Source organism: Trachypithecus francoisi, unplaced genomic scaffold (assembly GCF_009764315.1).
Source record: "Trachypithecus francoisi isolate TF-2019V2 unplaced genomic scaffold, Tfra_2.0 Lachesis_group2, whole genome shotgun sequence".
NCBI lineage: Eukaryota > Metazoa > Chordata > Mammalia > Primates > Cercopithecidae > Trachypithecus > Trachypithecus francoisi.
The window spans coordinates 149,368,404-149,384,077 of record NW_022681465.1 but is presented as its reverse complement, the minus strand read 5'-3'; the positions used below and the strand labels follow the sequence as shown (position 1 = coordinate 149,384,077).

The 15,674-nt window shown below is 43.2% G+C and overlaps 1 protein-coding gene across 6 annotated transcripts in view; it reads left to right on the top strand.

Moving 5' to 3' along the window:
• Positions 1 to 15,674, top strand: part of ARHGAP26 (Rho GTPase activating protein 26) — a 466,537-nt gene that overhangs the window by 11,645 nt on the left and 439,218 nt on the right. The window contains exon 1 of one of the 6 annotated variants that reach the window (XM_033180797.1): positions 14,121 to 14,240. The exons of the other annotated variants lie outside the window; for them this stretch is intronic. Within the exon in view, the coding sequence (XP_033036688.1) occupies positions 14,168 to 14,240 (73 nt within the window). The 5' untranslated portion in view covers positions 14,121 to 14,167. Of the gene's footprint in view, positions 1 to 14,120; positions 14,241 to 15,674 lie in introns of those variants that run through there. 6 annotated transcript variants of the gene reach the window in all.

The window sequence follows — 15,674 nt, the reverse complement described above, 5'->3', positions numbered from 1 at the left end:
CTAGGGAATAGAGTCTGCTGAAAATCTGTTTTACTCAGTGGAATCACAATTTGAATATTCAAATAAACACTGATAAGTTATAGAGTGGAATGCAGAATTCGTGGCTTTTCTTTTTTTTCTTGAGACAGAGTCTTGCTCTGTTGCCCAGGCTGGAGTGCAGTGGTACGATCTTGGCTCACTGCAACCTCTGCCTCCCGGGTTCAAGTGATTCTCCAGCCCCAGCCTCCTGAGTAGCTGGGACTACAGGCACATGCCACCACACCCAGCTAATTTTTTGTGTGTTTTTTTTTTTTTTAGTAGAGACGGGGTTTCACAGTGTTAGGATGGGCTCGATCTCCTGACCTTGTGATCTGCCCTCTTTGGCCTCCCACAGTGCTGGGATTACAGGCATGAGCCACTGTGCCTGGCCGATTCATGGCATTTTTGAGAGTAGATGATCAGGTGTGGATGAAGAGAACACATAGTCAGCAGCATAATGCCTGAGGAAGGGGTGACAGAGGAGTTAGGCGTGTCTCCAGCGTTTCCTTCTTAGGCCATAGGAGGATGGCTGAACTACATACAGGAGAGGAATCGTGGTGTGTGATGGGGGATACAGAGTAAAGTAAGGTTTGTCCTTGTTGAGTTCCTACAGAGCATACAGGTGGAGACACCCACGAGGCTGTGGGAAGCACAAGTCTGGAGCTCTGGAGGAAGATGAGGGCTACCGGTATAGGTTTGGCTCTCCCCAGGTGGTATTTGAGTCCCTGGGAGTGACTGAATCTACAAGAGTGAGACCCATGCAGGGGTCCTCAGCCTCTGCTGTCCATTGGAATCACCATGGGGAGCTCAGAACTCACCTTCAGAGATTCTAATATAATTTGGCTGGGTGCAATCTGGGTATGGGGGTGTTTTAAAAACTCCCCAGGTGATTCTAATGTGCAGCAAGGGTGAAGAACACCTGGCATGGAGTGAGAGACAAGAGTGGATGCTGAAACCATGGGGAGTGTCCACATTTAGCAGGTGGGTAGCAGAGAGTTGGAGAGGCTTTGATGACTTGATGTTTCTTCCTGGCCAGTTTGGGTGAGGACTTGTTTAGAAGCTTTTGGATTTGACCTTTGGAGCTGAAACTGGAGAAAGCAGCTTAAGTGCAAGGGAGGATAATAAATATCTATTGTACCTTACAATATTATTGTGAGGAACAGCTGAGATAATTGTAGATATGGTGCTTAGCAGTGTAAACAGGCCCGTGGTAAGTGACCTGTTATTGGAATCTGCCATTAGAGTGTCCTTGTTGCAAGATAGTGGTTCTTAAAAGTGAAAGTGTGTAAGAATTCCCCTAATTGCAGATTCCCAGGCTTTACCCAAGAAAATGATGATGCATGAGCTCTAGGCAGGCCTAGAAATCTGAATTTCCTATACCTGCCCCCTCACTCCCTTCCATCTCACCCCAAGTGATTTGCATGGTGGCAGTCCTTGGACCACACATTAAATCTAAATAGGTCAGAAGAGATTCTCGATAAATCTAGTCCCCAAATCCTGTTCTCCCTTAATGTGCACAGCTGTGCTCTCCAGCCTCATGTGGGCACATCTCAGATATCTGGAGGATGTTTGCATTACTGCAGGCCTAGGAATGATGCGGGAGTGTTGCAGAAGTGTAAAAGTTCTAGCAGCTTGAGAACATGTCAGCCAGTGTGGCTTCACGCCTGGGATCCAGTTGTTCCATGAGCTTGGCCTGTGAGCCGGAACCCTTCTGCAGCATTGCCAGCGGATGTGGGGGAGCTCCTGAAAGGAAACTTTTGCTCCTAGGCAATCACAGGGAAACTGTATTCCCACAGTGAGTCTTGGGTGCTCTTGTCAGGGTTAAAGTCATTTGAGGTCAGAGCCTGTAATTATGTTTCACATTTTTTTTTCTTTAAAAACATTCAGGAAGCATAATGAGCTAGTTGAGCTGTTGCATAGCTAGGGGAACTCAGGGTCTGGGGAGAGGAAGAGAGAGACTGGCTGATGGCTCTGGAGCTGAGATGCCCTAAACCCAGAGAGGGCTGATCTCCCCCTTCTACCTGGAGGTGCCCCTGGGCAACTCATTTCTGGCAAATACTACTGTCTCTGTTCTGATCTCAGCTGATTCTCACCCTGTTAAAGGAGGGCTGGATGACTGTGCAGACCACAGTTGCTGCTGGTGTGACCCCAGGGTGTCACCACCAGGAAATTAGTGCTGCTTTTGCTCTGCTGTTTGCTTCTTGAGAAAATCTGTGGGTTGCTCTTCCAAAAATAAGGGTTTCTTGCATTTGTATCTGACTAGTGCACTGAAATGTTTGACACAGACTTTACCCTGGGCGACTTATCTAGCAGATCATCAGCCACACAACCCCTGCTGTGGACAATATGTCATTGTGGAGGCCAGGGCAGGCACTGGAGACGAGTGCCTCAGCATCTGGAGGCTTCGGCCTCCTGCTGCATCTGTGTCTGCTGACCAGGCCTTGCCGCAATCTCCCGGCCTTCTGACGGAAGCCGCCCTGAGTTCAATGTGAAAGGTCAGCAGACTACCATGTTGCCAGCTCTGTTTAGAGCAGCAAGATGGGTTTCTCTCTGGAAAGAAAGCCTGTTTCCTCTTATGTAGCCAGCATGCTTGTAATCGGTTCCCCAGCAGGGAAGCTCTGCTCCATTGCATAGGAAATTAGAGTGGAACTGATAGCTTTTGGCCTCCGTGTCTTTCGGGATATAACTTTGGCTTGCTTCTCATCTCCTCCACCTCTCCTGGCCAGTGCAACCTCATACTGCAAGGAAAAGACACAACCCAATGGGGCTTGCTTGGGATTTTGTGCTTGAAACTGTACATAATTTGTACATGAAGATGATCACGAGTTGAAGAACTTAAAATTTGCTTGTTTTCCTAAGGAATCTAATCCTTACTGCCCTTAAACTGAGTCTCTTTAAGAAAGACAATTTAAGTGTTTTTTGATGGTTAAGCAAGAAACTTGTAAAATGTCAAACTGGAGAAGGATGACTCATATCTCTTAATGTGCCGTCTCAATCAGTCATATTACTGAGCTCCCCAAATGGGCAGCCTGGGGGTAGGCGATGGTAGGCAGAGACCATGGACAATTTTTTCTAAAAACAGCCTTTTTGAGATACAATTCACACCACACAGTTTACCCATTTGCAGCGTACAATTCAATGGCTTTTAGTATATGCAGACGATTTTGCATTCATCTTAACGATTAATATTAGCACATTTTCATCATTCCCCCCAAAGCAATCCTGTACTCCTTAGCTAATATCTGCCATTCTTTCCATCCCTACCTCCAGTCCCTAGGCAACCACTTCCTTAGGATTTTTAACTCATGTCTCCAAGTGTGGGACTCTCCTGTCTTCGTCTCCTGATCTTGTGAAGCCACATACCCTTTTCCTTCAGTGCATCCAAACAATTTGCAACTCCTTGGAATGCTGCAGTTCTAACACCGGGATGTTCCGACCTGGCACTGTTCTTGCTCTTCACACATTCTTGTCCTCTGACAGATTTGCTAGTGCAACCTGACTAATGCACACGCACTGCCGAGGGGGCCTGTAGGCCTCTGGTTTCACACTTCTTTTGTCTTGTCTCTCCCTTGGTGTTGATCTTGCTTTAGAGAGAGTAATTGGAATGAGAGCGTGCTATTTCTGCTTGAGAATGGGTACCCCAAATCCAGTAGGTAGATGCATTCCTTTATTTCTACAGAGGAAAAAAATTTCCAGTACTATCCTGATTTGGCTGTTGGCATTTGAGGGTTTCAGCTTTAACCATTTTAGGAACTATTGACAAAAGTAAATTTTTTATGTGCTGAAATGGTGATGGTTTGGGGGTGTCTCAGGTCTTAACAGGAAAGCCCTTCTTCCTCACTAGCAACCTTGCATTGTTCTAGGAAATTCTAGTCCAAATGTAGAGAATATGTTTTCTACCATCTGTATGTTTTCTCTCTCTCACTTGCTTTCCTCCCTTCTTTTTCTTTCCCTTCATCTTTCCCCACCCACCCCCCCTCATTTATTCACTGTATCTGGCCTTCTTCCATCTCTCTCTTGCCTTGCCAAAGGACCAGAGAGGTGACTGATCCCTGGTATCTTTTTTTTTTTTTTTTGAAACGGAGTCTCGCTCTGTCGCCTGGGCTGGAGTGCAGTGGCCGGACCTCAGCTCACTGAAAGCTCCGCCTCCCGGGTTTACACCATTCTCCTGCCTCAGCCTCCCAAGTAGCTGGGACTACAGGCGCCAGCTACCTCGCCCGGCTAGCTTTTTTTGTATTTTTTAGTAGAGACAGGGTTTCACCGTGTTAGCCAGGATGGTCTCGAACTCCTGACCTCGTGATCCGCCCGTCTCGGCCTCCCAAAGTGCTGGGATTACAGGCTTGAGCCACCGCGCCTGGCCTTTTTTTTTTTTAAATAGAGTCTTGTGCTGTCACCCAGTGTAGTAGTACAATCATAGCTCACTATACCCTCAGACTTCTGGGTGCAAGCAATCCTCCCACCTCAGCCTCCCAAGTAGGTGGAACTGCAAGCTGGTGTCACTATGCCTGGCTAATTAAAAAACATTTTTTTTTTTTTTGGTAGAGTTGGGGGTCTCAGTATGCTGCCCAGGCTTATCTAGAACTCTTGGCCTTAAGTGATCCTCCTGCCTTGGCCTCCCAAAGTGCTGGAATTATAGGTGTAAGCCACTGTCTGGCCCTCATACATTTTTTAAAAAGTTAATTTCAAGAGTTGGGGTCTTCGTCTATCACCCAGGCTGGAATGCAGTGGTGTGATCATAGTTAACTGCAGCCTCGGACTCCTGGGCTCAAGTGTTCCTCCCACCTCATTTTCCTGAGTAGCTGGGACTACAGGAGCTTGCTACCATGCTCAGCTAAGTTTAAAAAAGTGTTTTTAGACATAGCATCTTGCTGTGTTGCTCAGGCTGGTTTCAAATTCCTGGCCTCAAATGATCTTCCCGCCTCAGCCTCTTGAGTAGCTGGGATTCATCCCTGATATCTCAGTTATGGAGAAAACAAAGCCTTTGGTAAATGGAAGTGACCTGAAACAGATTTCTGGAGTTCTATAATTTTTTTTTTGAGACAGAGTCTGTTTTGTTGCCTAGGCTGGAATGCAGTGGCGTGATCTTGGCTCACTGCAACCTCCGCCTCCCAGGTTCAAGCAATTCTCCTGCCTCAGCCTCCCGGATAGTTGGGACATGCCACCACACTCAGCTAATTTTTGTATTTTTAGTGGAGACAGGGTTTCACCATGTTGGCCAGGCTGGTCTCGAACTCTTGACCTCGTGATCTGCCCGCCTTGGCCTCCCAAAGTGCTGGGATTACAGGCATGAGCCACTGCATCTGGCTCGGAGTTCTATAATTATAGTTAAAATGACTCTCAGATTTGAGGTGTCTAAGATGTTCTGGTTCTACAGAACTCTTAGTCGGACTGTGAGTGGTCTCATCTGGTTAAAAAGCACTGTCTAGGGCTCCCTTTCCTGTTATACTTCCTGTGTTACATTTCAGAGTGAGGATGTGCTCAGAACCAGAGTGGGCACAAAACATCTGGCTCACTGGTTAGCCGCTCTGATGGGTAACATTCAGTGGCTTATTTTCTACCTCTCTAATGGGACCTGATGGCAATGTCAGGTGTCCCATTTTTATCGTTGGGGTGGGAGAGCGCCATTAAAATAGTCTTTAACAAAGTAGGTCGATGATTTGTATTTCAAGAAGAGAAATGTGGGGACATGGAATGAGAACATGTTATTTGGGTTAGTTGAACAGTTCCAGAAATTATTATGTATTTTTAATGCCAGTTAGAGACCTAGAAACCTATTTGGGGAGGTCAGGAAACTGGGTATGAGATCTGAGTCTTTGTAGGTGCTCTGTCTAGAATCTCCATGGAGAATGTATTTTGGACATATACAATGAGACTTGGATAAGATAGATGGCTTACATCTCCCTCCCTTGGACAGCCAAGCCCACAGCTGACAAAGCCACTGACAAAACCACTGACAAAGCCACCAACACCTAAGGAGCAGGCTGACCCTTCTGCCTTCCCCTGACTTTCTGTCTACATACATTAGTCATTAAAAGGAAAAAAAGCAATCCAAAAACATGTATTTTTTCTTAGATAACATGATTATACAGACAATACATGTTCATTAGAGAAAGTTTAGAAATTACAGATGGATAAAAGAAAATGCAAATTATGCCTATAGTACTGATTAGAGATTATCATTTTGGTTTTATAGCCTTTTTGACAGTTCATGATCATCCCTATGTATCATTACTCTCTAAGATGGTTTTTAGTGGCTACATAATACTCCAGGTATATTGTGTGAAGACTTTTTGAACTGATGAACTATTTTTGGATGCTTAGGTTGCATCTCTCTCTCTTTTGTCCATGATTATTAACCAATTCTTTTTTTTTTTTTTTAAGATGGAGTGTTACTCTGTTGCCCAGGCTGGAGTACAGTGGCATGATCTCGGCTCACTGCAACCTCTGCCTCCCAGGTTCAAGTGATTCTAGTGCCTCAGCCTCCCCAGTGGCTAGGATTACAGGCGCGTGTCACCATGCCAAGCTAATATTTGTATTTTTAGTAGAGATGGGGTTTCACCATGTTGGCCAGGCTGGTCTCAGACTCCTGACCTCAAGTAATCCACCCACCTTGGCCTTCCAAAGTGCTGGGATTACAGGCACGAGACACCGTGCCTGGCCAATTAATCAGTTCTTTTAAAGCCAGCTCCCATTTCTCTGCTTGCTCCCCCACTCCCACCCCATTTTTTTGTTGCTGGTTTAGCAGAACCTTGGGGACAAAGAGAAGATACCTTACCAGAGTGTCACAGAATAAAAAATTTCATATGTTGAAAGCATGATTTAAATTTATTTGAACCATACTAATAGTACAACTGACCCTCGGTATCTGTGGGTTCCTCATCTGGGGATTCAGCCAACCACAAATCGAGAATATTGGGTTGGGAAAAGAGCATCATTATTGAACATGTTCAGACGTTTTTCCTTGTCATTATTCCCTAAACAGTACAGTATAACAACTATTACAGAGCATTTACCTTGTGTTAGGTATTATAAGTAATCTTGAGATGATTTAAAGTATATGGGAGGATGTGCTTAGGTTATATGCAAATACTGTGCCATTTTATATCAGGGACTTGAGCATCCATAGATATTGGTATCTGTTGGGAGTCCGGAACCAGTGCCCCACAGATACTGAGGGACAACTGCAGTAGAATATCTCCACCACTTAAGTGTTTTCTGTGAGTCAGATGCTTTCGTTAAGTGTTTTTACAAACTTTATTTCATTGAACCTTCACAACACTTTTAATGAGGTATGTACTGCTCTGTTCATTTATAAATTAGCAAACGGAAGCATAGAGAGATTAAGTGTCTCAGACAACTAAAAAGTGCTATTGTCAGAATTTGAACTTTGGTCTAATGCCAACCCTTTTGCTTGGAACTATTGTTAAACTGCTGACTATAAATTGTTAGCTGAGCCCTTAAATCTTCTGTTTTCTCATTTACAAAATGGGGACATGAGTGCTTACTTGGGAGCATTGGAAGGGTTAAATGGGGTAGCATGTGCAAAGCAGCAGATACAAAAATGTAGCAGCTATTGCTACTCTAATCATTATTTTCACCTTTTGTGAGATAGTAATAGTATAGACGTTTAAAAAAATTGTCTCTCTGCTGTCTCTACATCTGAATCTCTGGCTTGCTCAGTGGAGATAAATCCTCATAATTATATCTAGAAATTAGACTGGACCTCATACTCTGGCCAGTATTATATTGAATTTAATCCAGATGTCTTGGTTGTAAATCTGTCTAGTCACAAGAATCTGCTATCTTTCCTGGACTGTTTGGGATGCTGAGTTATCAAAAATCATTATAAAAGCAACGCATCACATGAGTGCCCCTCCCATCCAACCCATCTCACTACCCGGAGGTGATTACTTAAGAATACTTCTTCGAGTCTAATGTAAGTGTCATAGTACTTAACAGAAAGTTGCCTTATTTATATAATTGTTTGTGTTAAGGACTGATCTCCATTCTCTGGTCATGAATTATTTCTGTTACCAGTATAGAAGTTTACATTTCCTCGCACCCCCAACTATACACACTCCTGCCACTCAGCAGACTCGAACACTTGGGCAATTCTGGGGTAAACCACAGCAGAAGACACTCCAAAACATATCTAGACTGGGTTATTATGGGATCTAGGACAAGGGAACCCTTCTTTCCTTAGGTATCCAGGACCATGGTACTCTTTCCTAATCTCTGCTGAATTTCTGAAGTCATTTTAGTTATAACAACCCACATAAGAAGCTGATTGCCCTAGTAAGGAATCTAGAACTGGAGACTGGTAGTTTTTTTTTTTGAGTACAAATAAAGATAAGGTCTTTATTAATCCAGTCAACAAATGTTTATTGTACTCTAGCTGTATGGTAGACATTGTTGTAGTGTTGGGGGAATAGTTTTGAACAAGATTAAATTCCAGCCTTATGGAGCTTTTATTTCTGTGGGCAGACAAACAAGTAAACAAGTAAGCAGGATGCTACTGGATAGTATAAAGTACCATGATGGAAATAAGATAACACTGAGTGATGGATGATAGAGGGTAGAGGCAACTTTAGATTATGTAGTCAGAGAACACTTCTCTGAGGGGCTGAATGACCTTCCATTCTGGGCATATAGTTGGTGACCACAGTGTTGAAAATTGTGAGGCATCCCTTTATTAAAGGAAAGACTATGCTGAATAGTATTTTTTCCCATTGTATTTCTCCTTCTATTTTTGTAGGCAGAATAATACTCTTACTCATTGGAATCATGCACCTGGAACCTTAGTGATCTTGGTAAGACAGAATCCATTTCTTATATGGCAGACAGACCAATATTTTAGAAGTCATAAACCTTATTCCACTCTTTCTCATCCAGAATTTCCCAGTGGCTTCCCATGCCATTTTGTAATACAATTCTGATACCTTACCATGGTTCGTGTGGCCTTATATGATCAGGCTTCTGCCTTACCTAATGCCTCTCTGACCTTCTGCTTTCTACCTCACTGTGCTTATACTTGGCTGACCTCAGATTCCTCTGATGCTCTGAGCACTTTCCCGCCACCTTCCCTTGCTGTTTTTCTGGAATGCCTTTGCTACAGATTTTTATGTCATCATGTTTTCATCCTTCAACTGTCAGCCAAAGGTCCTCTCAAAGAGTCCTCCTCTGACCATCTGACCTAAAGTCTCAGGTTGCTGTCCCATCCTTCCCCTTCTATCTTGTTACCCCATTTAATAGTCTTTATGGTACTTCTCATCCTCTAAACTCCCCGCTGCTTGCTGAATAAATGATGTCAAATGTTCCTTCAGAGGGCCCTTCTCAACCACTTGACTTTTTTTCTAGAAGCAACTCTAAATGTTGATGGCCTTAAGCATCTCTTGGTTCTCCTTAGGTTTTATTTTGCTTTAAATATTTTTTTTTTTCTGAGACAGAATCTCACTTTGTCGCCAGGCTGGAGTGCAGTGGCATGATCTTGGCTCACTGCAACCTCCGCTTCCCGTGTTTAAGCAATTCTCCTGCCTCAGCCTTTTGTCTTGGATAGACCAGGTGTGACTGCTCTGATAGGATGCCATCTGGCTTCCTTTGGGGTAGCCCAAGAAATGATGAGTTAAAAGAAGTAAGAATCAGCACTAAGTGTAGAATAATGCTGTCACCAGCCTCCATCTCCTATCTCGTTCTTTTGCCAGTGTGCTCATTCTTTTTCTCTCTTACTTCTCTATTGCTTTACTTTTCTCAAGTAGGGGAAAGGGGAGAGAAATTGAATGTTTCTAAATCTGTGTCATAAGTAGCACCATGCAGGAGGGCCAGGTCTGCTTGACTGGGTCAGTTGACTTTCGGTGAATTGATGTCTTTCCTAATCTTCACACCTAGAAGAAATGGACTTTTAGCTAACTCTTAAATTGACAAAGCTGTTTGTGAATATGCAACTGCTTTAAAAATAGATATTTTGAATATTAGAGTGTATATTCTCCTCCCTACCCCTCGCATTTAAAGGTGTTAAGTTGGCCGGGCATGTTAGCTCATACCTGTAATCCCAGCACTTTGGGAGGCCAAGGCTGGTGGATCACCTGAGGTCAGGAGTTTGTAACCAGCCTAGCCTGACCAATATGGTGAAACCCCATCTCTACTAAAAACACAAAAATTAGCCAGGCACAGTGTCACGTGCCTGTAATCCTATCTGGGAGACTGAGGGACGAGAATCGCTTGAACCCAGGAGGCGGAGGTTGCAGTGAGCCAAGATCACGCCATTGCACTCCAGCCTTGGCAACAAGAGCAAAACTCCATCTCAAAAAAAAAAAAAAAAAGGTGTTAAGTTTTGACAAATCATTTTAGTTATAGTAGCACAAATGGGAAGGTACACTTTATAAGCCTCCTAATCAATTACAAAAGAGTCATTTTTCACTTTCCTTTGAAATTAAAAGAAATTTCTCTTGTCTTTGTCCATATTTCAGGCCTCTCGTTGGTTCGTATTTCAGGCCTCTCATACGTTGTTTGCTGACAGCATTTCTGTGTTGGAACCACATCTCTTGTTCTTCCAGTAGATACCCTCAGGGCATAGTTTCTGCACAGAATTTATCTGAAATCTTTAGTGACCTTTTGCAGGATTTAATATCGGTTCATTTGGATAGTTCCATGTGCATAAATGGGTCTTAACAGGAATTTAGCAAACAAAAGACAGTGCCTCCCATACAACTTCTTATTTTTTAGGCTTGCTAAGTAAAATTTAAGCAGAAGAGACTGTCTCTGTCTCTCTCTTGGGCTTTGGTTTCTGTGCTTTTTTGTGGAACACTACCATTCTTAGGTATTTAGAGTGGGTAGGGAGAGTGAAGGAACAGCATCACCTCTTCTCTATTTTTGCTCACACAGATGCCCTGTTTGGCGACATCTAAGCACTAGAGACTTATTGACCCACATTTTTTTTCCTCCTTCTCCTCCAGGGTACTGACCGTGCAGAGATCTAGTACCACAGTTACTTCTAAAATGTGTTGCCAAATGTAGAAATCTCTATCCCCATTGACTTCTCAGTTGAAAATTAGTTCATGACCTAGAGACTGAGAGCACCCTGGCTGTGCTTTCAGAGCAGGAATCCTTGAATGTAGCTGTGGAATGAGCAGCGCTGGAGGATTTGAGAAAATCCTGGACCTGAAATGCAAGCTGGCCTGTGTTTTCCTGATGTGCACGGTGACTTTTATTGTGCTGATTTCTACTATCTTGATAAATAATAACATTAAAGTTCTTTCTGTGTTCAAAACCTTTTCCTTGTTTTCCTATCAAGCTGTTTTTGAAAGCCTATTTCATCTGTTTTCAGCAACACTGATAACTGATGTTCATCGAAGGCAGAAAGGTTGGAGGAACTTTGGCCAGTGTGGGGCAGACAGAAACCCACATGTGTTCCCCTTAGACATCAGGGGCTTTGTCAGCTGCATTCTGCCAGCTTTGTAGAACAGCATGAATCCACTCCTGCCCTCGAGTAGTGGGACCACAAACAGGACATGGTGCATGACCTGGAGACCTGACATTCATTCCTCTGCCTGTCCACTGGAATGACCAGGCTGAGGCTGGTTGCCAAGCAACCCTGGACCTAAAAGCAGCAGGAGAATTTGCCCACTGATTGTTATATCCCTTTGCTTTTGTTTTTTTTTTTTTTGGTCTTTCTTTAGAGGCTTGAGGGGTCATAGCTTTGGGTGGCAGGAGATGAAGCATGCTAGTTTGAAACATTGATGGTGAGTCTTAGTGTTTTAGTCTCACCGGTCCCAGCTCTAATCCGATCACTTGGTGTTAAATTAGGAGGCCTTAATGTCTCTCTGAGAGCCCTAGAGAGATGGAATAGATGGGGAAAAGAGAGTGGAACCCCTTCAGGTCTCAGTATGGACATGGAGTATTGGTGAGGAGCTTTGCTGACAGTGAAGGCAGTGCTTGTTATCACCATTCTCTCAGTTGGTTTTATTTATTTATTTTTTCTTTTTCTTTTTTTTGAGACAGAGTCTCACTCTGTCACCCAAGCTGGAGTGCAGTGGCGTGATCTTGGCTCACTGCAACCTCCACCTCCCGGGTTCAAGTGATTCTTGTGCCTCAGCCTCCCGAGTGGCGGGATTACAGACATGTGCCACCATGCCTAGCTAAGTTTTGTATTTTAAGTAGAGATGGGGTTTCTCCATATTGGCCAGGCTGATCTTGTACTCCTGACCTCAAGTGATCCACCTGCCTCGGCCTCTCAGAATGTTGGGATTACAGGCATGGGCCACCATGCCCAGCCTCAGTTGGTTTTAGTAAGTTACATTTGTAGATATGGTGCTTCTCTTCTGGCCACACCAAACAGGGTGTTTTCCATAGTGAATGAGAGAAGAACCAATCCAAGTGGCTGAAACAGAGAGGGAATTTGTTGTGGTATGTTGCTGGAAAGCCCAGTGATGTTCTAACTGAAGACCTGCCAGACTCTCATGACTCCAAAGGATATCAGCAGGCTCTGGTCTCTGCATCTGTCAACTCCACTCTTCTCTAGGCTGGCGCCATTCTCAGGCAGCTTTTCCTTCACATTGGTGGGATGACTTGGCCACGATTTTAAATGGAAGCCCTCAGCGTGGTTCTCATTGGCTCTTTGTTGAAGCCTGTGCTCATCCTTGAGATAATCCCTGAAGCCACCCTGACTGAACCCTAGAGTAGAGTTGACAGTGGGTGAAATAAGTGTTCTGAGAGTCAGGGAGGGATGATTTCCCAGAGGAATACTGGGGTGCTATAAATACAGAAGGAGGGGGGATAGAGGCCAAGGCAATGCAGTTACTCCACACTGGCATAAGTAAATTGAACACGGTCATCTGTGGAAGAGAAAAGGCCCTGCCTTCCAGATATAGCATGGTTGTTACCCACATTTGAAAATTACTTTGGGCGATCAGGCTGTGGTTTAATAAAGTAACCCTGGAAATTCAAATTTGTAGGGGGAAAAAGTCAGATAGTTTTAGGATTTTAGTATTAGGCACCACCAGGATTGGGCAGACGGTGAGCAGCCTAAGAATAGTGTTTGGGAGTTAAGTGCCTATAGAGTAGGGGACAGGGATGTCAGGCAGATAGGAGGGAGAGAGGGGACTGCCCCTGTTGGGACACATGATAAGAAATGAAAACAAAATGATGTATGAGAACTATTAAATAATGCCACAGAGTTCTGTAATACCCCAGTCAACGATTGATTGTCTTATAGCCCAGCCAGTATGAGAGCTAGTTCCTTATCTTCCACAGTCTCTTTCTCTTTATGATATGTACATTTTGGGAAATAAACTACAACTAATAGAACTTGTTGTGAATCTGTTGATGTCTCGTATAATGGATTAGACTACAAAGGTAGGCAAGCTTTTTCTGTAAAGGGCCAGTTAGTAAATTTTTTAGGCTTTGTGCACCACATAGTGTCTCTGTCGTATCATCTTTTTTTAAAAAAAATTTACAGCCCTTTAATAATGTAAAAACCATTCCTAACTCACAGGTCATACAAACACAAGACAAGAGCCACATTTTGCCTACCCCCAGAATGGATTTTGGAGTCAGATAGACCTGGGTTCCAGTCTGGCTGTTGCCCATTGACTTTGTGGGCATTTTAATCTCTCAGAAACTCAGTTGCCTCAGTTTTCTCATCTGTAAAGTGAGGCTGATGAAAGTGACCACCTCATAGGGTTATTATGAGGATTACTCAGAAAGTATTGGCTCTCTGGAATGATATTGTTGACTCTTTACCACCGCACAGCATGCTCTGGGGAAGAAGAGGCCAAGCTCTAATGGTCTTTATAATCTCAGTTGTTCTTCCTCTTTTGGTGCCTCCTTTTTCTCTGTTCTGGGCAACTCTTCATCAGGTTTTGGGAACTTGGTGCAAATCTCAGTTTCATTTCTGGTGTGTTCAGGAAGTGACCCACATTTTAATCCATATTTGGCAGTAACCAAAATAAATTGGCTTGGTTCATTACCCAAGTGTAGAATATGTACTTGTTTTGCTTCCAGCCCCAGATTCCCTCCTTATCCACTTCTTCATTACATTCCAATTTATCAGCCTATCAAGGCCTCTTATTAAAGCCAGGAGGAGAATTTTTTCCAGTTTGAAAAGAGAGAATGTTAGAATTGTGGAGTTTTGTTTGTTGAACTTGGTAGATGGATGTCAGCAGGTTTGGAAAAGGGGCTGAATTTATCCCCAGAATCTCAGCCCTATTACCTACCACTTTGTACAGGTAAGTTATGATGGAATGGATAGAAATCATGTGACCTCTCAAATCCCCAGGATCCTGAAAGTATCTGCCTTTCTAAAGACTTTCTCAAATGTCATCTCAGCAAGTTCTACCCTGACAGCCTCCCCCATCCCACTTCTCTGCTCTACTTTTTTCTGTAGCACTTATCTTGTTTTAACATGCTGTATAATTTACTTTGTTTACTAAGGTAAGTTTTCTGTGTGTGTGTGTGTGTGTGTGTGTGTTTGATCCGTCTCTGCTACTAGAATGAAAACTCCACAAGGGCAAAGGTGTTTGTCATTGTTCATTTCTGTATAACCAGTGCTTACAATGGCATCTGCTGTATAGATAAATATTTGTGGAATTAATGAATAAATGCTTTGATTCTTATATCGGAATGTTTACTACATCCTATTCTCTCTGGCCAAAGAAGACATAAGACTTGGGTTTAAATATTGACTCTGCCACAAATTGCCTCTGTCTTTGAGCAAATTATTTAATCTCTTAGGACCATAGTTCTCTTATCTTTAAAATAAGGGGTTAGACACATGAAAAAATGCTCATCATCACTCGCCATCAGAGAAATGCAAATCAAAACCACAATGAGATACCATCTCACACCAGTTAGAATGGCAATCATTAAGAAGTCAGGAAACAACAGGTGTTGGAGAGGATGTGGAGAAATAGGAACACTTTTACACTGTTGGTGGGATTGTAAACTAGTTCAACCATTATGGAAAACAGTATGGCGATTCCTCAAGGATCTAGAACTAGATGTACCATATGACCCAGCCATCCCACTACTGGGTATATACCCAAAGGATTATAAATTACTCTACTACAAAGACACATGCACACGTATGTTTATTGCGGCACTATTCACAATAGCAAAGACTTGGAATCAACCCAAATGTCCATCTGTGACAGACTGGATTAAGAAAATGTGGCACATATACACCATGGAATACTATGCAGCCATAAAAAAGGATGAGTTTGCGTCCTTTGTAGGGACATGGATGCAGCTGGAATCCATCATTCTTAGCAAACTATCACAAGAAGAGAAAACCGAACACCGCATGTTCTCACTCATAGGTGGGAACTGAACAATGAGATCACTTGGACTCGGGAAGGGGAACATCACACACTGGGGCCTATCATGGGGAGGGGGGAGGAGGGAGGGATTGCATTGGGGAGTTATACATGATATAAACGTCATGCACATGTACCCTAGAACTTAAAGTATAATAAAAAAAAAAAAAAATAAGGGGTTAGAGTAAATGATTGCTAAAGTTCTATAGTTCTGTGATTATAATCGCTGGTTAAAAGAGATGATGTACTGCCATTAAAATTCCCACATATATTTCCTAAAAACAGTTTGAATTTCATTGATGGGCAAAGTGAATCAAGAGTTTCAGAAAAAGTCTTTGGAGGCACCTT